We start from the raw sequence: 23,306 nt of genomic DNA on the forward strand, positions 1-23,306 counted from the left end.
AGTATTCAAGTTACAAAGGGACCCTATCTCCACTAGAAGTAATTTCAGAGAAACAAATCCAATACAAAAATAAGAGGAAGGGGCTCCCAACAGGGAGGCTGTTCGGCATTAAGATGCATTGCTCTCCATCACTGGAAGTAGTAAGACAACCGCAGTCTCTGCTCTCTGGGCTGTCTACACGTGGCCTTGCCAAAAATGTGGGGGCACGTTAGATGGCCTCTCAAAGCCTCTCCATCGTTCTTAATCATCTGGCCTCCTGCCATGAATGAAGTGCTGCGGTAGTTGCACATTTCGCATGTGCAATTCACATCTGCAAAAGATCAGGCCCCCACATGCCAATAATGAGTGTTTTCCTTTCCAAAGCTGCAGCGCTATTTAAGTTGAAAATGTGCTACAGCGGGGCTCCCAGCTGTTTTCTTTCAGTCTACCCTCACACAGTAAAGTTCCCAGAAAGTCTCGTGAGAGGAGGATAACCCTTGGTGTAGAATAGACACTCCGGAGTCCTAGCAGAGAATTACAACAGATAGTCAGCCAACAAAAACGCAAGCCCTGAAACCAGGTTTAACCTGGGACCCTATCCTTGCCACCATCACTGGAGAATGGAAATTACTTCTGCAGCCTGCAGAATCAATACCACACCAAGCTACCAAGCAGCCCTAGTTGTCCGCGAACTGGACTCTAAAGCCATTACCATCCAAGGTATTGGGCCAAGGGCCAAGGCCTATGGCCATGTGACATCAAAATTTCTTGCAAAAAAAAGGACGAAATGCACGTGTCTGGGGCCAAATCAAAGACTCATTTTATTTTATCCTTTTATCCTATTGCTGTTAATTGCCACTGAGCAGGCCAAGGACTCACTGCAATCCCATGCACAACAAAACAAAATGCTACCAGGTCCTGTGCCATTCCCATGATCGGTTACAGATCAGACCATTGTGATCTATATGGTTTTCATTGCCCGATTTTCAGAAGTAGATGGCCAGGTCTTTCTTCCTAGTCTGTCTTAGTCTGGAAACTCTACTGCAACCAGTTCAATATCAGAGCAACACACAGGCCTCCAGTGACACGAGGGTGGTAGGTATACATGAGGTGTATTGGCTGGGAGTCAAACCTGGGTCTCCCACACGGAAGGTGAGAATCCTACCGCTGAACCACCACTGCCCCCTTTCTAATCTGATCCTAGATTCACCTAAATTTTAAATCTATGTCTCCAAGTTATTATCATCTAATAACTCCTGGTTCCATGGTAAATAAACAAAAAACCCACTGCCATCAAGTCAGTTCTGACTCCTAGCAATCTTATAGGACAGAGTAGAATTGCTCCGTAGGACTTCCGAGGGTGTAATCTTTACGGATGCAGACTGCCACATCTTTCTCCTGCAAATGGGTTTGAACCTCCAACTTTTCGGTTACCAGCCGAGCGCTTTAACCGCTATGCCACCAAGGCTCCATGGTTTCATGGTAGCCCAAGAAAAAAACTTTTAGTGACACTTTCTCCCCCTCGTGTGCTTGCCTTGCTGCCTACCAGCACTCACCTGATCCTGGGGGTCCATCTTGGTCATCATCCTGTCTTCCAGGAGGTTGAAAGTGAGCACCTGCAGCACATACAGCTGGTGTGCCATTTCATTGTTGATGGCCCGCTGGGCTCGGATGACATGCTGGGGAGATGGTTCACAGACAAGATTAACGAGAGAAAGAGAGAGAGAAAGCATACAACAAAAGCTAACCTCCATCATGATGCCAAGTAGAACCTCAGAAGTTTTCATCTGGGGCACAGAGGATGTGGACTGGCAGAACTACCTTCAGAAGACATGTAGGGGTACAGAAGATTTGGGGGCTTTGTTTCCCACTTCAGGGCCCAGTAAGGTTTCGGGTTTTTAAGGCAGATTCTAGGAGAAGACCTACTGTGTGCAGAAGGGAGTGGACGAGGGGAAGGCATTGGAAATACACTGGTGATTTTGGCCATATAAATCAAGAAAAAGGTGTGCCTGAAATGGGATTATCTTGTGAAGAGAGCTGTGGGTTTCTAGAACAGAAGCATTCCTTACATGCAGTAATAGAATAAAGGTGCTGCTTAAGTATCCTTAGCAAATTTTGCCATCATCTTACTCTAGGACTGTCTCTGGCAGATGATCCCACTTCAGGGCTTCCAACCGTTCAGTCTGGTTCAAACCCCTGCTGAGACTTTGCCTTTCCATCACAGATATACTGAATCAGAATCTACAGTTTAACAAAATCCTCAGGTGGTTCTTATGTGCAATAAATTGTGAGAACCACCGCTCCACTAGTGGTTCTCAGAACTGGTCCCTAACCAGCAGTATTAGCATCACCTGGGAACTTGTCAGAAATGCAAATTCTCAGCAGGGGTTAGGGCAAGAGTGAACCAGTTCAAAGCCTGGTCCCACTTCTAAATGGGGAAACATTTTAAAGACAACGCACAAAAGCAATGTATGTATCAGGTTTGCAGTTAATTGCCTGTGGAAACTACACAGGGGCCACTGCTGTTACCACGCGGTGAGCAAATTCACGTGCGTTACTTTACTCGCCTGTGAACAACTCAATGGAACATAAAATGACCCTTCCCCATGGAAACAGGACTGAAGATGGAACAAATAAAAGGAATGGCAGCAAGACTGGATTCATGAGCCTTTGCTCCCACGAGATCTGGGTCTTGAACAGAGAGTTGCCACAAATCCAAGTAACTGAATTAATTCAATTGCCATTATTAATTAATTGCCACTAACCCAGTGCCCAGTGCTGTCCAGTTAACTGCAAAAAATTAACTGTCAAATTCAACTAACTCAACACTTGGACCTAACAGACATCCTCCTTTGCAGTGACCATCAGTGTTCCTAAATGATGCCAAACAGCCAGTCACCGTGGCGAAACAACCATTTAAACCAATGATTCTGAACGTGCAAGATCCAACGACGTCTTTCAGTCTGAAAGATCTTTTCCCTCTGTATTCTGCTGTTACTATTCTGTAGACAGTTGTTAACTGATTCTAAATGACAACTCAGTGTCAGCCAGAGCTTCCCAGTATGAAAGACTATGCAGTCTTTAAGAAAAAATGACCTTATGGTCAGGGTTGGAGGAAGTCTAGGCCCTCAGGGTGCTGCCTGGGTGCCCCTAATCTACCACATACCGGGACTCCATGCCCTTGCTCTGAGCACCATGTGCCAATAGCTAATAAAAGAAAGGGGTGGGGGAGAATGAGAGCTAGAAGTAGGAGAGATGAAGGGACAGCATAATACAAAGTTGCTGAAGCAAAATGATGGGGCGCGGGGGTAAAGGGCGAAGGCAGAAAGCTAAGCAATGGAATCAGTAGGAAAATCAAACTAGGAAGTCATACCCTTTGGTCTTCGGAATGCTCACTGGAGTACAATTTGATGCAGAAAGTGCATGGGTGTCTACTTAGCAACCCTAAAGTACCTGCACTCCAAGTTCTTACCCCAGTACCAACCTTGAACTGCCAGCCATCAAGTTCTCTTAAAAATGTCCCAGTGATCTTTGAGACAAGGCAGCTACAGTCATTACACCCATTCATTTCTCTGGGCATTCTAACCTCGACTGCCATACCATGTTAATACCAAGAGAAGGGTAAGACCTTCTTAGCTCAACATTTCCAACCCCTCACCTCCCCACCCCCCTCCCCGCACAAACGCCTTCACTGAACTACGCTCATTATATTGCAGCTTCCGCTTTTACTGAGAGCCAATATAAAAATAACCAGAGGATAAATCCTTCTGCCTTTCCTACAAAACCATCATTGAACCTAGAATCTGTTATGTTGTTCTTCCAACACCCATTTCAGATTCAGTTCCAAGAGAAAAAAGTTTGCTGTCCTTTAAGAACTGGGGCATCTCTTTTTACCAAACAATGAAAACTGCACTCGTATGTTTCTCTTTATCTTTGACAATCGAGGAGCTTAAAAATCAAACTAGATGACAAACTGTCATTACTATTGGCCTCGGGTTCCAGAACATTCATTTCCTTTGTCCTCATAAGCGTTTAACTTTTAATGGCCTCATTACATTGGAATGCGTGTGTGTACGTGTATGTTTGATTATAAGCCCGCCTTTGAAATGACACAAGCAGAAGTCATTTTGAAAAAAAAAAGGGAAATCAATCATACCAGCTTCTTTCATCCCCTGGTTAAAAGTCAAGTCGCAGATGAGGCCTTGGGAAATCTTGCTATTTGATTTATTTTTAAACGTTTTTAAACATTCACAGTGAAACCTTTAAAGCTTCTTTTTCACCTAGGTTTAAGGTCATTTTTGCATTGTAGTTAATGACTGGGTTTCATGTATGTCTCTCCTGCCTTTCTCTTGCAAAGGGGCCCAGGAAAACGATGATCAAAATTTCAAGACTTCTCTCAGGACCTGGTATGTTTCCACCTAGCATACTGGTGGATAGTTTTAAGTCATGGAACCCTGATTTCTTTGTTGTTGTGGTTGTTGTCAGTTGCTGTCGAGTCGATTCCAACTCATGGCAACCGCATTTGTGCAGAGTAGAACTGTGTTCCACAGGGTTTTCAAGGTTATGACCTTTCAGAAGCAGATCGCCAGGCCTGTGTGCCAAGGCACCTCTGAATGGGTTCGAACCACCAACCTTTCGGCAGGTACTCAAGTGCTTAACCATCTGCACTTAGATCAGACTTAAATGCAAAGCTAAAGCTATGGCTAGTGTAAAAAGCCTGTCCCACTGAGGGAGATTTCCAACTCAACCTGCCAGAATGTGTTTTGTTTTTCTTTTCTTCTAGAGCAGTTCCAAAGACTTCTCCCACTCATCCTATGAGGCGATTCCTTATGGGAAAGCCTTATTTATTACAATTCCAAAAGCACACTTTTTCCTCTTTTATAGCTCCTACTGCTTGCCACACAACAAACCATAAACTACAGCCAAAAGAGGAGAAAAATATATGAAAATGAAAAATCCTTCCTTCCCAACAAAGCAGTCACAGCACAAAGGTACTCACTGTTAAAATGATGGAACGCAGTTGTTTCTGAGCCAAAATATTCGCCATCTCCTGTTGAAGAAAAACACCCACACAAAGGCTTAGGTTAGAAAAATACATTTCAGCGTGGCCAAAAGTGACTCTATCCTGGGGTGTGCTTCACAACTGAATATCAGCAGTATTTCTTAGCAAATAATGAATTCAAACAGGCCGTTGTATTCAAATTGGTTTTGAGAGTTCCATTTATATCACAAAGCCACACCCAAAAGCAAAGGAAGGAAATGTGGCACCTGTCCATGTTTTGGAATCTCCTCTTTCCAGAAAAAAAGGTGAGTGCTGCATAAAAATCAAACACTCCAAAGGAAAGCAATGGTTCTCCATTAGAAAAACATATCGGCTTTTATTAGACTAGGCACAGGAGGATTTTATCAAGCAACAGGTGCCTGCACCAAGGTTATGCCAACATTAGAGAACCATCATTTTAAAGACGTAAATCTTTGAAAAAAACATTCCATTCTGATCAGTACAAAGCCAAAGAGAGAGTAGTGCACACCCCAGGACTTGAAACTAGACTATGCTCGTGAAGCGAGCGGAGTTTCAGAAAAGCACAACTCTCTGGGCAGGTGCTAAGCTACAGGCAAGCATCATGAGGCTTCCTTTCTGCAATTTGGGCTTTGTTGCTTTGGCCTGTCCGGCATGGGACCAGGGGTGTTTTTAATAAATGAAATTATTCACAGACTCTCATCCTAAGTCTTGACAAACAGACAGTAAGGGAAAATAAAATAGTTGGGCACAGTTTGGGTGCAAATATTCAAAACTAAAAATACTGCTCATATGCAGGAAAGTGTTTGAATATTGTTTTTTGGGGGGGTTGGTTTTGCTACTTTTACTGAGTGGAGAAGAAACTAAGCTATAATCAAAAAAAAAAAAACACAACTATGAGCTCTATCAAGGTTAAAATAAACTTGCAGAAAGCAAGGAGAACCAAGAACAGAGGGAGGAGGAGCTACGGGAGGGACACAAGCAGGGTGGACGGGGGCAGATGGGGGAGAGGCAGCTAGGGGCAGGCTGACTTTCTGCCGACAGAGGAAACATGGTTGACTTACAGTCAGAGGACAATCAAGGATGTCAACATTGCTCTCTACATCAACCTAACGGCGTCACCGCCACCACAGAAAGGAAAGGCAAGCAGGAGAGAAGAGAGGTGGAAATCGAGAGGACTCTGTTAGAGGTTGACAACTTTATTTCTCTTTCCCTGCTGACCCACTCCATTGAAGAGTAGAGTGTGTTCATACCGAAAGCAACCCTATAGGACAGAGTAGAACTGCCCCCACAGGGTTTCCAAGGAGCAACTGGTGGATTCGAACTGCCAACCTTTTGGTTAGCAGCTGTAGGTCTTAACCACTATGCCACCAGGGCTCCTCAAAATGGCTACATGGCATTAAAGTCAAAACCCAATACTAAGTCCTCTTCTAAACTCTTGAAAACAAGAAAACAAGGGTAATGGTACAGTCAGACGCAAATTAAGTGGTTATCCAGCAGGAACCTGCTCTTCTACAGAGCTTAGAAAGCCTGCTTTCTTCCAGATCTAGAGAAGTCCATTTTTTTCATTGAGCAGATGGCAAACAAAAGGCCCACAGGACACTGTAGTTCTTTAAATTTCTGTTATTTTATAAACTAAAATTACTACCCAATCGACACAAATAAGTTTCCATTAAAAAAGGGAGAAAATTTATCCCTCTCTGTGCCTATTACAGCCTATCAATTTATGAGATTTTCAAGTAAGTGAGAAGGGAGAATATATTTCCAATAGCTACTACAGCAACTGTAATTACCGATTTATAATACTCATCTTCTGCTTAAGAATGTGGGCACCTCAAGGACATCATCTTTGTATTCCAAGCTCAGGGCACAATGTCTGGCACAGAGCAGAAAATAAATGTCTGATAAAGAAATGAATAAATATTTTATACTACCCTCCTAAAGAACAGGAGTTCAATCAGAGAAAAAAAAATAGAAGTCCATGGATTTTTTTTTTTTTTTTTTTTTTTTGGTCTAGTATCAAGAAATTGTTTCAGCAAACTTCAGAATCTATGGGGAACGTTTTAGAGCTTTAAAATGACACAAAAGTCTATATAGATAGAGACATATTGACATGGAAAGAGGTCCACAAAATACTCAGTTTAAAAAGCAGTTTTAAAACAACGCATATGTATGTTGCCATTTGATGAAACAGTGATACAGGTAGCAGAGCATATGCATAGAGCAAAGCAGGAAGTGGCGCCATGAAGTCTCGAAGTAGTGAGTGAGCTCAGCCTTTCTCTCTGGGAAGGCAATAATGGAAGTTTTTAAAGCGTCTTCCTTTTCAACCTGTATTTTCTGATTTTTCTACCAAATCTTTCAATTACTGTTTTTTTTTTTTTTTTTAATAATGCTTATCAAAACCATAAATATTTGTAGAGAAATTTGGAAGGGATCTCACCAAAACATATGCCATTAAAATGGTGAACTGAGTAATGGAAAGCAGTTGTAAAGGAAAGGATTCATTTGTCTACCTAACAGCAACTCTCCCCCGACCCAGCCACCCACCCACCCACCCACCCACACACACACGTGCACACCTTCCCTTCTTCATTTGTGGGTTGAGAGCCAGAGCCAGGAAATGGAGGCTCTCCTATACCCTGTAGAAGTAGGAAAGCCTGGGGAAGCCCATGGTGGACCTCTGCAGAGGAGGAAGTTAGATCCCAGGCCCTAGCATATGCCTGGTCCAGTCTGTTCTCGGTGTTGTTGTTAGCTGCCTTTGACTTGTTTCCAATTCATGAAGAATCCACGTACAACAGAATGAAACGTCACCCGGCCCTGCACCACCTTTATAATTGTTGGTATGCTCAAATTCATTGTTGTGCCCACTATGCATTTTGAGGGTCTTCCAGCCTAGCAGACACATCGTTCAGCACTACATCAGATAATATTCTGTTATGATCCATAAGGTTTTCATTGCTTAATTTTCAGAATTAGATCACCAGGCCTTTCTTCCTAGTCTTAATCTGGAAGCGCCACTGAAACCTGTCTACCACAGGTGGCCCTGCTGGTATTTGAAATATCAGTGGCATAGTTTCTACCACCATAGTAACACATAAGCTACCACACTACAATGAACTGTCAGGCAGATGGTAGCTGCTCTCAGTGAGGCTTACTAAATAAATAAATGTGAGAGAAAAAACTGGACGATGTCTGCCAACTAAAAAGAGCTGCCTAAGAAGGCGTTTTTGTCAGTAAAAGCAGACATAAAGCATAGGTGTTTAAAATAATTCCACACATATTTTACAAACTGAAAAATAAAGAAAACCCAGATAATGGAATCCTACAAACGGGTTTGGCCTCCAATCAGAAAGAGAAGCTGAAATAAATAATATTTTCTGATTGAAATGGAATTTATTCAATGTCCCAAGGTTTAAAAAGAAAGAAAAAGAAAAAAGTTTCCTGTAAATACAATAAAATAAACTTCTAGATTATATTTTACCTAACCGGGGTGAGACAATGAAGAGGCTGGGTGTCACTCAGACTTCAGGGAGCCCTTCACTTGGCAAATACAAAACTGTTCTGTTAGTGGTGTCCCGTGGGACCCTTTGAAGGTAAGAGCATTCTACCTCTGACTCTAGTCAAGTTCTTCACTCCCTTTGAGTCTCAATTTCCTCATTTTGTAAAATATGAGAATTAAATAAAATTACAAAATATAACACATTGAACACAGCACCTGGCACATCGCTGATCTCAATAATATTGGTAAATTTTCTTATTTGTAAAAAAAAAAATCAGAATTTTAAATTTTTCAAAACGTATGCTAATAACAATGTCAAGGTCAAACTTGGGCCAGCTAACACTTTATTTTTCTTATAACATCAAGTCCAGATTAAAGTGTGCTCTCAGTTGTTAATGGAATCTACAATTCAGGTGGCATCACAAACTAACTTGTGGCTGGCAGAAATGGTTAAGCGCTCAACTACTGAACGAAAGGTTGGTGATTTGGATCCATTCAGAGGTGCCTTGGAAGAAAGGCCTCAAAATCTGCCATGGAAAGATCACAATCACTAAAAGCCCTATGGAGCAGTTCTCTAATCTTTTGAGTTGCTGTTGTCAATTTGATCCCATATACATAGATCTTAAAAGACCATAATGGTCAAGGCAGATCTTTTTTTACTAGTTATGCTAAACTGCTGCTCAGTTTTAAGATGACTTCAGGGGATATTTTTGGTTGAAGATTTTAAAGACTATCTCAGGGCAAAAGTTTTGGGGGTCCATCTACCCTCCGTGGCTCCAGAAAGTCTAGAGTCCATGAAAGCTTGAAATTCTGTTCTGCGTTTTCCACCTTTTGATCAGGATTCTTCTGTGGAATCTTTGGTCAAAATGTTCAGCAATGGTAGCAGGCAACATCCAGTTATTCTGGCCTCAGAGTTGTTCATGGAGGCAACTAGCCACACATTCCATATCCTTCTATGCCTGACTCTCCTTCCTCTGTCACTCCAGGTAAACAGATACTAATTGTGCCTTGGATGGTGGCTTGCAAGCTTTTAAGACCCCAGACACTACACAATGAATTAGCAGATGAAAGAGAGGCACTAAACATGTTACTAGGCCAATTAACTGAAATATGCCATAAAACCATGACCCTAAACCTCCAACCAAGAACCAAATCCCCATGAGGTGTTTGGTTATACATAAGCAACTTCAGCATTTCCTTTTTTTTTTTTTTTTGGTCATCGTTGTAAATATATCTATCACACAACTTTTGCCAATTCAACTTCTTACCTGTGTACAACTTACTGACAACAATTACAATAACCAGCTATGCAACAATACCGTTATTCAATGAGATTTTTTCCATCACTGCTAATCCCCCTTCTCCTCTGACTTCCTGCCTTTGGTAACCACTAGTAAACTTTGGTCTCTATACATTGCCTTTTCTTGTCTTTTTATACAAATGAGGTCATAAAATATTTGTCCTTTTGTGACTGGCTTATTTCTCTGGGCATAATCTCTTCCAGCTGTAGCCATGTATTGAGACTTCATTTCTCCTGTTGGTTGAGTAGTATTCCATTCTGTGTATGTACTACATTTTACTTATCCATTCATCTGTTGATGAGTGTCATGGATTGAACTGTGTCCCTGCAAAGTACATGTCAACTTGGTTAGGCCATGATTTCCAGTATTGTGTGGTTGCCTTCCATTTTGTGACTGTAATTTTATGTTAAATAGGATTAGGGTGGGATTGTAACACCCTTACCTAGGTCACATTCCTGATTCAACATAAAGGGAGTTTCCCTGGGGTGTGGCCTTCACCACCTTTTATGTCTCAGGAGATAAAAAGGAAAGGAAAGGGCGGTGGGGAGGTCCTCATACCACCAAGAAAACAGCACTGGGAGCAGAGCGTGTTCTTTGGACCTGGAGTTCCTGCACAGCAAAGCTCCTAGACTGACTGAGGACAAGGACCTTCCTCCAGAGCCAAAAGAGAAAGCCTTGCCCTGGAGCTTATACCCTGAATTTGGACTTGTAACCTACTAGACTGTGAGAAAATAAATTTCTCTCTGTTAAAGCCATCCACGTGTGGTATTTCTGTTATAGCAGCACTAGATGGCTAAGACAATGGGCATTTAGGTTGTTTCCACATTTTGGCTATGGTGAATAATGTGCAATGAACACTACTGTATACGTCTCATTCTGAATCTCTGCTTTCAAGTCTTTTGGGTATATGCCTAGGAGTGGAATTGCTGGGTCATATGGTGGTTCTATTTTCAGTTTTTTGAGGAACTGCCACACTGTTTTCCACAACGGCTGTACTATTTGGTATTTCTACCAGCAATGGACAACGGTTCCTGATTTCCCCACATCCTCACCAACATTTGTTATTCTCTGGTTCTTTTATCTTGGCCATCTTAAACTAAACCAAGCCCATTGACTTTGAGTTGATTCTGACTTATAATGACCCTATAGGACACAGCAGAACTGCCCCCATAGGGTTTCTAAGGAGCAGCTGGTGGATTTGACTGCTGATCTTTTGGTTAGCAACAGTAGCTCGCAGTAGCTTTTAACCGCTATGCCACAGCGCTCCTAGCCATCCCAGTGGGAGTGAAATGGCATCTCATTGTGGTTTTGATTTGCATCTCTCTGACGGCTAAAGATGCTGAGCATCTTTTCATGTACTTGGAGTGCTCTTTCTTACCTTGCGGAAAATAAAACTTAAAAAAAATTTAAAAACACTCCTTTTGTCTTGACAAACAACATTCTTGGGTTCATCTTAAATTCAACGCAGTTTATAAGGTCCAAGTTAATTTTCCATGGGGCAGTAAGTACTGTGTAGCTATTTTTATTTCAAAGACTGAATTAATCATATAATACTTTGTAGATTTCCTGCTGGATTATATGCACGCTACCTTTCTTTATAGGCTTCTTCTCTTCAATGATTTAATGCTATTAGGCTACTCTGCAGGGGCTTATTATTATAGTAATATATGGCCAAACTGCACCATGTTAGCCTCATGTTGCATAATTTTTTTTTTTTAAAGATTTGATTCACAGAATCCAAACCTGATGTTATATCAGTATTCCATTATATTTTCACTGTTGTCAATGTCCTGGAGTTAGCACAGATTAGCATCTGATTCCTTATTGCTCCACGGTCAGTCAATTCCAATTCAACAGATTAACAGTAATGCCTGAGAACAAAGTGTATGTATCTTATTCATTCGTTTCTAAATCGAGGGATCCTACTGAAATCACAGCACTTGGGATAGCAACGAACTTTCATTTTCTCTAGTTCAACCTCCTCTTCCACAGATGGGGAAAGGAGATTCCCAAGAGGTCAGAACCAGAACTCAGGTCTCCTGTCTGTCCCCCACTCCATACTCGGCTACCGTGTGATTTGGTTGGAGGTCCTCGGACTGGCCAGGAGAAGGATCAAGCTCCTCCAGTGCCCAGGCCAGATGGTGCATGCACAGTGAGAGCTGCCAGGCAGTTCACTGGGCTGCTTAGGAATTATCATAAACTCAGGACTTAGATTAAATATCAAAGGAGCAGCCCCACCCATGATCCCACCAAAAATCTGCAAAGCCACCCTTCAAAAACCCACCTGGGTAATAGAGCCCCCAGCACAGGCTCAGGGAGGGCAGGCATCTCTTGGGTCCAGCTGACCCCAACCAAATGCATAGGAGGCCCTAAGGTGACTCTAGTCTTTGTGCAAACATAGCTCCAACCCCCAGGGATAACCAACAATTCTAAATGGAAAACAAGTCGGAACCCTTCACTTTAAGTCACTGAGGTTTAAAGTCCCTAACAACTAAAAAGTAAAATTAAAAAATAAAAAAAAAATAGAATTCTTGACACAGCATTCAGTAGCATGCTAGCCTTCTAAATCTGCCTAAAACAATTATGGGTCATCATCAAGCTCCCCAGTACACTTTCTGATGGTTGAAAGATCTCATTTTTCCACCGTTTCTAAATGAAGTGGACTGTGAGCAGAGTGACAGAACATATGTTATGTTGATGGAAAAAACATGAGTGGACTTTGAGGCAGGAGTTAAATTTCAAGACACTGCAAAATTCCACTTCCTCCACGCCCTCCTCAACAATGGTCCTTTCCCTAGTTGAAGAAGAACTGAAGGGTCTACAGATAAAAAGATAAAAGCAAGTAGCAAAGGTTAGGATTAATATTTATGCACTGAGGGGGCTCCTTCCTCCCGTTGATACAGAGGAAGCGAAATAAGGCTCTGTCCTTCAGGGCCACAATCCACACCCGGACAGCAGAAATATCACCAAGCAAAGAACACCTCTGACATTATGAACAATTACCTTAATCACGGGCAGCCATCTGCATATTTTCCCTCTGCCCCTCTCACATTTTCACTTCACACTTTCCTGGGCAAAGCATTATACCTCTTAGGTCTCAATTTCCTCATCAGGAAAATGGGTACAGTGCTGCCCTCCCCCCAGTGAGCATCCAATAAAATGATGGAAGATTATGGGGACTTCCACCATAGCAACCACATATTCATCTTCTTTGAATAGTCTGTATTTCTAGGTTTGATTTCATTGGATGGAAGGGGTCTACGTCTGGAACAGCAGACAAGCACTTGCCCATCTCTACCTAGTTCCCACTGCATCTGTTAGCAATTCCAGGCTGGCCAGCCAACTGGAGAGCATGGCTGCCCTGGAGCACTCACCTACAGGCAGCGGAGAAGCCCAAGGAGTCCCCAGGACGAGGAAGAGAGGGCTTTATCTGCACCAAAAGGTGCCCAGCCCTTGACAGACTCTTAAGACAAAGGAAACGCAACTTACCTGCCTCCTCTCATCAGGGGCCTTCAGAAAAAGTGCATTTATCACTGCGATGGTATACGTTTGGATTTCTTGATCTGTCCTATAAAGACAAAGAACAATCCAGAAAGTCAGGTGAGTCAGGCCACGATAAGGCTCATAATCCGAACCCCCCCACCCCCAAAAAAAGGTGACAGAGATCTGCAAGACCAAAGAAAACACAGATGGCACTGAGAATATATTTCAACAATCACAAGGCTGTAAACACAGTGGGTCTACAGTTACTATCACTAGCTGGGCCACAGACAGCTCCTTGGAGATCTCCCAGAAAGTAGAGGCAGCCTGCTGGCTCTCTCCGGCTTGTCCTCTATTAGGATTAGAAGCATAAACTCAGGGGATACAGTATTTCTTGTGTGTGTGTGCACGGGTACTTGTGTGTGTGCGTGTCACTTTCTGTCTGATGCATGAAGTATACTGCAGAGCAGTCTTAGGTGTCCCCACATTCCTGGGCTTATAAAGGTAACTGCTTTGTCTCCATGGCAATGATACTACATATTTTTTAAATCTATTTCAAAATATAAAATGTTTAATAACAAGAAAAACATATTTATAAACTTGCTTTTCACTGAAAAGAAATGAAAAATTCTGAATGAAGCCCGTATCAGCTGTACCTTTTCCCTGTAGACCCAGTGCACATGGTAAATAGTAAATAAGAAGGACCCACGGAATAAACAAAGAGAAGCCTGTGAGCTACCTTTAGAAGGCTCTAGTGGACTGAACGGTGGCCCCAGAAAACATATACCCACATCATCATCTCTGGAGCCTGCCGATATTACCTTACTTGGCAAAAGAGGTGATTAAGTTAAGGATCTTGAGAGGATGGGCTTATCCTGCATTATCCAGGTGGGTTCTAAATGCGATCACATGTAGCCCTTTAAGAAAAAGGCTGAGGAAGTCTCAAGACAGACACACAGAGAAGGTGAGGTGAAGACAGAGGCAGAGACTGGAGTGATGTGGCCACAAGCCAAGGAACACCAAGGAATGCCAGTGCACCAGAAGCTAGAAGAGGCATGGATCAGATTCTTCCCTACAGCCTCTGTTCTGTGGCCCTGCCAACACCTTGATTTCCAAGTTCTGTCCTCCAGAACAGGGAAAGAATAAATTTCTGTTGTTTTAAGTTTGTGGTTACACAGCCACAGGAAACTAGCAGCTCCAGAAAACGAGCAGAAGGCAGGACAGAATTCAAAGCCCAGTTCACCATAGGCTGTTGGTGTGGCTGTGGATAAGTCCATGTGGTCACCCTAAGACACAGTTTCCTCATCTGTAACACAGGGTAAGAACAGCATCTATCTCAAGGCGTCACTGTGAGACTAAAGGAGTCCCTGGGTGATACAAACATTTAAGCACTCAGCTACTAACTGAAAGGTTGGCGGTTTGAACCCATCAAGAGACACCTTGGAAGAAAGGCCTGGAGATCTACTTCAGAAAGGTCACAGCCATGAAAACTCTATGGAGTGTAGTTCTACTCTGACACACATGGGGTTATCATGAGTTGTAATCTTGTTAGGTTTTTGGGTTTTGATGAGGATAAAATGAGGTAAATGCATATAAAATCCTCAGTGCAGGCAAATGTGAAACTGATCTTGCTTCTAGAGAGGTTTCACACAAAATTATTTTAAAGTGTGTGCTAATTTTCACTGAGGTCACAAGACACAGCTTCTATGACTTAAATTTAAATTCTGGTCACCCCCCTCCCCAACAGAAGAAAATATCTAATGCCCCTTTTGGTAGTTTATATTATACGTACTACAGTTAACATATTCAGTATATTAAGAACTGCTGAGTATTCCCTCACGCCCAACTACCAACAACCACCCAAATGGGCCAATCAGGTTTCCTGCTGAGAATCTGCAAATGTGAACTGAGAGAGGAGGGAAGCCATTGGGAGAGGAGTCATATTAGAGCCAGTACACTAGAGGAAAGGCCTGTTATGAGAACCCCCAGGAGGGCACAGTTTCTGTCCTTCCCAAAGCTTAGCTACTTAAGTCACTCCTGGATTCTGTATCCCATTATCCTTCCAATAAACTCCCTTTCCTGTGTCAGCTAGCTCATGATGTTTTTTCCCAGCTATAACCCCAAAATAATTTATAAAGTAGCATTGTACAACTGGGCCCTTCTCAGTTCAGTATCCTCTGAGGCAACCTCACTAGTTACCTAATGGTGGAGAGAAAGGAAAAAGCCCCCAAGACTACGGGCCGGTGGGGAAGCTGTCTTCCACCTGATAGCCCAAGTTTCTAGAAAAAAATACATAAAAAATACATATCACCTTGAGCCTAGCTAAGGGAGAAAGAAGCCTGTCTTTAAAATTCCTAATTGACTATGAAAATACTCGTTATGACAGAGAAAACACTATCCTAATGCAATTAAGACTCTGTTGAGAACTTAAGAGAACAAATTGTCCTATTATGTGTTATTAAAAGTAAGACCCTATTGACCACAGTGTATCAGTGGTTACCACAGGTGGGAGGGAGGAGAAGAGGGAAGTCACCATTTAGGAAGCAATGACTCTCTGTTTACAGTGATGGAAAATCTGGCAGCAGACATTGGCGGTGGTTGCACAACGTGAGTAATCCAGTTGGTGTTGCCGAATTGTACACATGAAAATCGCTGAACTGACAAATGCTGTGTTATATGCATTTTTACAATAATGAAAATAAAATACAAACAAAAAAAATGTTAGACTCTACTGATGTCTATCAATATTCATCAATGCTAAGAGCTGATTAAGTACCAGGCACTGGGGACAGAGCAGTGCCAAAAACAGACATGAAACTCACCCAGTGGTGGGGACAAGTGGAAGCAACCATGCCACATGGTACACGGTTTAGTTATATTCCACATCAAGGTTTTTTCCCCATGTGTTGAATAAAACCAACAGGAAACATTGTCTAGGACCCTCTTCCTGAAGCGTCTCCCCGCCCCTCAGAAGTGTTGGCAAGCTTACCCTTGAAGATGCGGAATCAGTTGGCCAATAGTGATCTCTTGTGCCACCTTCTGATAGAGGTCATGGCTATTGAGCACCATCGACTCCAAAATGGCCAAGGACCGCTGCAGGATGGAGATGTCTATGGCTGACTTGTTCACAAAACTTGCTATCTGAAAATCCAAGGGAGACACAATTGACTGCTTGTGGTAAACAGAGCAGAGGCATAGAGAAAGAACAAAAAATAAACAGGAAAAGCACTTGAGAAATACCAGACATCGAGGATGTAAACCACCAGGAATTACAGTAAAATGGCAAGAAATAATCAAGTCAATGAAGACTGCTCATGACATCATCACAAAACACTATTTAGACCCTATTTGTATAATTCAATGACAGGTAATTTTTAAAAAGGGACTGTGTAGCTTTTCCAGATTCTTCTTCTGAGTTTCAGCTTTCAGGGACAGATAATTTCAACACATACAGTGTAAGGGTTCTTGTGTTTCTTTGAGGCAGTAATTTGGGCATATACTAATAGCCATTCCTCTTCCACTCCCAAACAACTCTTTCATCCACACGGTCAATGACTTTTATGTTGTTATGATCTTAACGGGCTTGCACAAGTCACACTTGTCAACATGGTTCATCTGGCTACTTTTCAGTCGCTGGCTACTCTCCTTGCTTTCTTTAACCAAAAACTCTTTCCTCCATTCTTCCAATTTCTTATGGTTAAAATAAATTTTTCTCATCTCTCTCAAATTTACAAACAGGAAAACATTTTAAATTAGCAGTGCTAGAAGTTAAAATAATAGCTTAAGCTCTAAAATATATTCCCCAAGGAATTAATCACTAAGGTCTCAAACATCATAAATCACAATGTAAAAGAAAGTAAAATAAAGGTTAGAATAATGGATCACAGTAATCCAAACACATGGGTACCATAAAGGTTTTATTTTAGAGGCATCATTAAAAGTTATTACTGTCTGTTGACAACTCACACTAAAACGCTGTTATTACATCAACATAATGACTACATTCTTAAAAAGCTAAATAGTTTGGTTCTATCACAAGTAGACACTTGCTGCTTCCCTCTGTCGACACCAATTTCTCCCTTTCTGCTGTCTCATCTGCCCCTTCTCCTCATTCCCACTCTATCCTTGGGCATGACAAAATGCCAAAGGGACTCAGGGCAACTTCCAGTTACCATCCCAATTGTGTCTGGCCCAATGACTCCCTAGTGAAAGTAGGGAAGGGAGTGGAGATACCAACACACACTTTTGCTAGCCAAGCCAAACCCATTGCCTTCGAGTCGATTCCGACTCATAGCCATCCTATAGGACAGAGTAAAACTGCCCTCTAGGGTTTCCAAGGAGCAGCTGGTGGATTCAAACTGCCAAACTTTTTGTTAGCAGCAAGCTCTTAACCACTGTGCCACCAGGGCTCTCCTTGACCCTATAGGACAGAATAAAACTGCCCTATAGGATCTCCAAGGAGCTGCTGGTGGATTCAAACTGCTGACCTTTCGTTTAGCAGCCAAGTGCTTAACCACTGTGGCTCCTCCTTGCTAACAAGAAGTGGAAAATAAATACATTAAAAAGTATAGTCACATTATGATTTTATAGTCTGAAATGCTAGTGTTTTATAATACAAACCTACAGGAAGATTATAATAATTTAAAGGTTCTCAAAAGACTACAATAGCTCCTTTCATGGCTAATAAACGTGTTCACTCTCTCTGCCAAGCTCCTACCTTAATCCCCGCAGTCTACTACACCCCGCCAAGCTGACCATGCTAAGGCCACCAGTGATCTTTCTCGGACAATTATCCTTACACTTGTTTAATACTTAACTTAGGCCTCTTCTAAAGAGAATAAAAATTCCTTGACTTCCCCATCACTGCCATCCCAATTATTTCTCGTTGTCCCAGTACAATTTTTTGCTCATATCAGAAAATTCAAGAGCTTATAAAGAAAGTCACTGACAATACTTCTGATTTTTTCTCCACTAATTTTCTCCTCTGTCCAGGGTCCCCTTCTTGTTTCCATTTATTAGATTTGGATGTTCCTTAAGATTTGGAGTCCCTGGGTGGCACAAAGGGTTAAGCACTCAGCAACTAAGTAAAAGTTTGGCTGTTCAAAACCACTCAAAAGCACCTCAGAAGAAAGACCTGGAAATCTATTTCCAAAAGATCAGAGCCACTGAAATCCCTATGGAGGGCAGTTCTACTTTGTACACATGGAGTCGCCATGAGTCAGAATCAACTAGACGGCAACTAACAACAACAATTTTCTCCTCTTTCTAGGTTCCCTTCTTGTCTCCATTGATTAGATTTGGATGAAAACTCCATGAGTCTCCCATCTGGAAGCCTATCCACCTCATTTCCTACCAGCCTTCATCCTTCCTCTTCATTCACTCAACATTCACTCACCCATTAATTGATTCATTCTAGTAATAGGCATTGATTATGTGTCACACAACAGGCTTATATTAAGATCTGCAAATACAAAATTGAGAAAGGTCCTCACAATTTTTAACTCCAAGAAGCTTATACTTTTGCAGAGACATTGGGGCAAAAAGAGAATTACTATGAAGTGTATTAAGTGTTTATTCTCGGCATCCAAAAGGATACTTCCATATTGATATTCCAACAAACCCTAAAATTAAATGGTGAAAAATAAAACTCGTTGCCTCCTTACTCTCCTCTTCCCAATTGGCACCCTTTTCCAAGTTTGCCGTAATCATGAAGCATTAATATCCCTGGTTCCCTAGTTTCTATCTCTATGGGCACATTGAGGGTAACTCCCCTTGGCACATTCCCAACGGGGTGTGAATATAGACAACTCTGGCACACTAGTCCAACTCATTCTTGGCTAACAAAAACAGCATCTTCCTCAGCATCCTCTATGTTCAAGTTTTCCCCAAATGGAAATTTACCCTCTACTTCCATCGACATCCCTTTAACAATATTTCTTTTGGCAAAAAAATTCAATCACAGCTCCCAGAGCTTTCTGACAGGAAGTACACCTTCTTAAAATCGGTTTTAAAGTTCTCTTCAAACTATTACCTATCACCTTTCCCCAATGGGCCTGCTCAATGGTCATAAATGGTAGTTTGTGGTCTTTTTTTAACTCATACATAATTATATCCCACATATGTATTCTACTTCCATTTGCCATTTCCATATGCTATTTATGAAATGGTTTTTTCTCCCATGAAACTAATCCCTTACTTTCAGCAAAGTATTCTTTAAAACTTATCTTTCCTATTAACTCACCTCTTCCTTGACGTAGAAAACCAATCATTTCAGCAATTCTAAAGTGTGTAATGCACCTAGCCAAGTACCTGCCTGGCACTCACCTCATTAGGGTCCCAAGTACACTTCTGGAGTAGATCTTGAATCACTTTTTGAAACTAATTTCTTTCTTTACTTTTATTTGTCAGTGGTTTTAACTGGACATTTAAATGACCCAATAGTTTTACTTAATTAGTAATCAAAGCATCAGGGCTGATTCAAGCTAACTTACTGTCTTTCTCAAAAGAACCAGAGAGAGTCCCACTGTTGAACATACACACCGTTATTCTTTATGTATGGTTTGAGGACTACAGATCTTAGTGTACCAGACTATCTGGTCAAATTTTAATTGTCCCTCGAAAATTAATAATCATTTCCTTTGCCTTTAAATTTACCCCAGCTCCCTAATTATACTTTCGGCTGACACACTTGATACAGTCTAAGCCAGCCACAGTAGAGCTCTTGAATGTAGGCCTGTATCATAAGGAAAAAGAGCAGAGGAGAGCTGGCAAACATTATGGGTACTACTTCCACATGCTGTTCATTCATTTAAAAATGTTACCAAAATAAAAGAGAAGTATTTGGGTGACTTTTAAGACACTAAGGTGCATCACAGTTCAGGAATCAATGACACAAGCTATTAAAATCATATAATTTTTTCTTAAAACCACTTAGAATGAGACCTTCAAATTCTCCTATGTTATCAAAACTGAAAAGAACCCTGGAGAAAGCATGTCGCTCCAGTCCCATATTTTAAATGATCTGGGATGTTGTTGTGTGCTGTCGGGTTGATTCCGACTCAAAGTAGAGGCTCATAAATCTCTCCAGATTTCAAGAGGCAAAATCACCGCGTCTCTAAACCAAAACGGCTGAATGTTTGTCTAGGCACTGAAAGCATTTGCAGAGTGAGCCAGGTTCTCCTGCAGAGCTAACGTTTCAAGAGCGTTTGTATGTAACTTTTCTTCCAAGACAAGGCACTGATGTTATACTTGGCTAAGGGAAAGCCAACTTTTAACACAAAAAGTACTTTTCCCCCCCCTTTCCTTCTTCTCCATGCCTTCCTACCCTCTCCCTAAGTAGCCAAGTCTTTTAAAACACAACTTTATATGTTGGCAGCAAAGTATTCCATGTTCTGGAGTATTTATGGAATAATGTTATTATTCATTGCATCCAAAATTTGTAAACAGAATCTAGGTTCTCACATAACAAAACAGATGAAGTGGTAGAGAAGGAGACAGGGGCTGGCAGGGAAAAAAATATTTCTCCGAAGTGGCATGAATTTGGCATTAATAGGGAGCCAAGTCCAGACCACAGAGATAGGCATCTTTTGTCAGAGCATTTCCTAGCTGATTTTTGTCAAGATAAAGCACCATTTAAAGACAGTTGCCTGCATACAATTCCTGGGTTGTCAAAGCGCTGAATTTGGTCCAGCTAACGAATAACAAAAGTTAACCTCAGAAAAAAATATCAACTATAAAGTAATTTTCTGATGTCATTTTTTTTTAAATTAAGTCATATATGGGATCTCTTAGTAGCAATGCAAAGCAAATACAGTGACTGAGAATGAGGAAATGGGATATATTAAACGTATTGCCTTTCTCAAAAAAAAAAAAAGTTGTTTTTTTTTTTTTTAATTTAAACTGCCAAGACTGGTTAGTCTTTGCTCCCTTAGATTTACAACAATTTTAACTTCAGTGAATGAAAATCATTTTCTTAAATATTTAGAAAACTAAGCTAGTCATTCTCTCTGCTGCTCACATCATTTAAAGAAAGACATCTTTGTAATTCCTTTCCATCTGGAACGGAAATTCTTGGTAATCTTTTTTTTTTCATTGTATTAAAATACATATAACATAAAATTTGCCATTTTAACCACTGTTCAATGGACTCCTCAGTGGCATTAATTATATTCACTGTTGTATGACCATCACCACCATCGATTTCCAAAACTTTTTCATCACCCAGACAGAAACTCTGTACCCATCAAGTAATAACTCTCCTTCTTCCCTCCCCTTAGCCCAGAAACCTCTAATCCACTCTTTGTCTCTACATATTTGCCTATTCTGGATATTTTGTGTAAGTGGGATCTACAACATTTGTCTTTCTGTGTCTAGCTCATCACTGATATTTGACTTGAAATATTTTTAAATACAGTACCATTTATTTCTTCTCTGCTTCAGCTTCTATGGTTTGTAAAAAATGCTTCTCAAGCAAACTTTTTTCATTCATTTTGCAGAAATAGATTAAGTCAGGCCTTACTCTATGCCAGGCGGAAACCCTGGTTAAAAGCCGTGGCTGCTAACCAAAAGGTCGGCATTTCGAATCCACGAGGTGTTCCTTGGAAACTCTGTGGGGCAGTTCTACTCTGTCCTGTAGAGTCACTAAGAGTCGGAATTGACTTGCCGGCAGTGGGTTTCTATGCCAGGCCCTGAGGATAAACTCATGAAGAAAGCTGTGTTTCTGCCTGCCTAGGGGTCATGATCTAGTGGGAGAGGCTAACGAATGAGAAAAAAACATTATGGGAATGTGGCAAGCGTGCAACAGGGGCATGTACATGACCCCAGGGAGACACAGAAGAGGTCACTCAGCTCTGCTAGTGAGGTCAGGGCGGCCTGCACAAAATAAAGTGCTGGTGAAACAAGGCTCCTGTGAACATTCTTCCCGCTACTCCAGAGCACAGGTGCATGGTGATGAGGGGAAAACGCCCTAAGCAAGTGACCGATTATCACCACCCACCCCCAACTTGCTACCCAGAACCCCAGTGCCATTGAGTAGATTCCGACTCATAGCGACTCTATAGGACAGAGTAGAACTGCCCCCTAGAGTTTCCAAGGAGCGTCTGGCGGATTCGAACTGTCGACCCTTTGGTTAGCAGCTGTAGCACTTAACCACTACGCCACCAGGGTTTCCCCAATGTAACCTCTGCAAGCCACTGCATCCTCGCCTCCAGGATAGGAATAACAAGGTTATCTGCTCTGTTCGAGACAGGATTGCTGTGGGGATCAAGAGAGATAATGTGGGTGAAGACACAACATAATTTCAAGGAATTGATACTAAGTACGATATTGTTGTGGAGTCTTGATGGTGTAATGGTTAAAATACTTGGCTGCTAACCAAAAGGTGAGTGGTTCAAGCCCAGAAGCCCTTCTCGGGAAGAAAAGACCTGCAAATATTTCAATCTAGAAACCCACATGGGGCAGTTCTACTCTGTCATTTAGGGTCGTTATGAGTTGGAATCGACTCAACAGCACACAACAACTACAACCATATTGTTGTTTTTTTTACAGATAAAAAGGTTCTGATAACAGACAAGCAAGGCACTTTGAATGTGGGAAAGGCCTGCCATAAATTCAGAAAGAGTTAACATTACTGTAAGTATAAGGACAATCCTTAAAAGCCCAGTACCTTCAGATTTGGACTTGCCTCTTCAGAACTTGCCTTAGATAGACAATACAGCATTCATTTTCTGCTCTCTTAAACTATTGCTTACATTCTCTGCCACCACCAAAGGAAAGTACCGCACAGCACCTTAATATCCCCCACTTCTCAGCTGTAATCATTTTGTTTCTTAACAAGTCATACCACTGACAAAAATATAGGCAAAAAGAGGCCTCTTCCCTATTTGTGTGCTTTCTTGGTGGTTCCCTTTACTCTTCTCCTTTGGCTTTGTGGACTCACATAAGGAAAGAGGGTTCAAAGATGTTCCTGTTTGGCTCCAACCTTAACTAAATATGCCACGTCCAGCAGGCCATTTAATCTATGGGGCTT

At 41.7% G+C, this 23,306-nt stretch overlaps 1 protein-coding gene across 5 annotated transcripts in view; it reads right to left on the reverse strand.

Moving 5' to 3' along the window:
• The window catches only part of ELMO1 (engulfment and cell motility 1), a 644,335-nt gene that overhangs the window by 382,504 nt on the left and 238,525 nt on the right, over positions 1-23,306 (reverse strand). For all 5 annotated transcript variants that reach the window (XR_010322758.1, XM_023544287.2, XM_003406936.4 and 2 more), the window contains 4 exons: positions 16,269-16,420; positions 13,289-13,367; positions 4,979-5,029; positions 1,536-1,658 (listed from right to left, as the gene is read on the reverse strand). Coding sequence is in view for 4 of the 5 variants with exons in the window: in XM_023544287.2 (XP_023400055.1) it covers positions 1,536-1,658; positions 4,979-5,029; positions 13,289-13,367; positions 16,269-16,420 (405 nt within the window). In the remaining variant the exon portion in view is untranslated. The remainder of the gene's footprint in view (positions 1-1,535; positions 1,659-4,978; positions 5,030-13,288; positions 13,368-16,268; positions 16,421-23,306) is intronic.

Source organism: Loxodonta africana, chromosome 8, assembly GCF_030014295.1.
Source record: "Loxodonta africana isolate mLoxAfr1 chromosome 8, mLoxAfr1.hap2, whole genome shotgun sequence".
Lineage (NCBI taxonomy): Eukaryota > Metazoa > Chordata > Mammalia > Proboscidea > Elephantidae > Loxodonta > Loxodonta africana.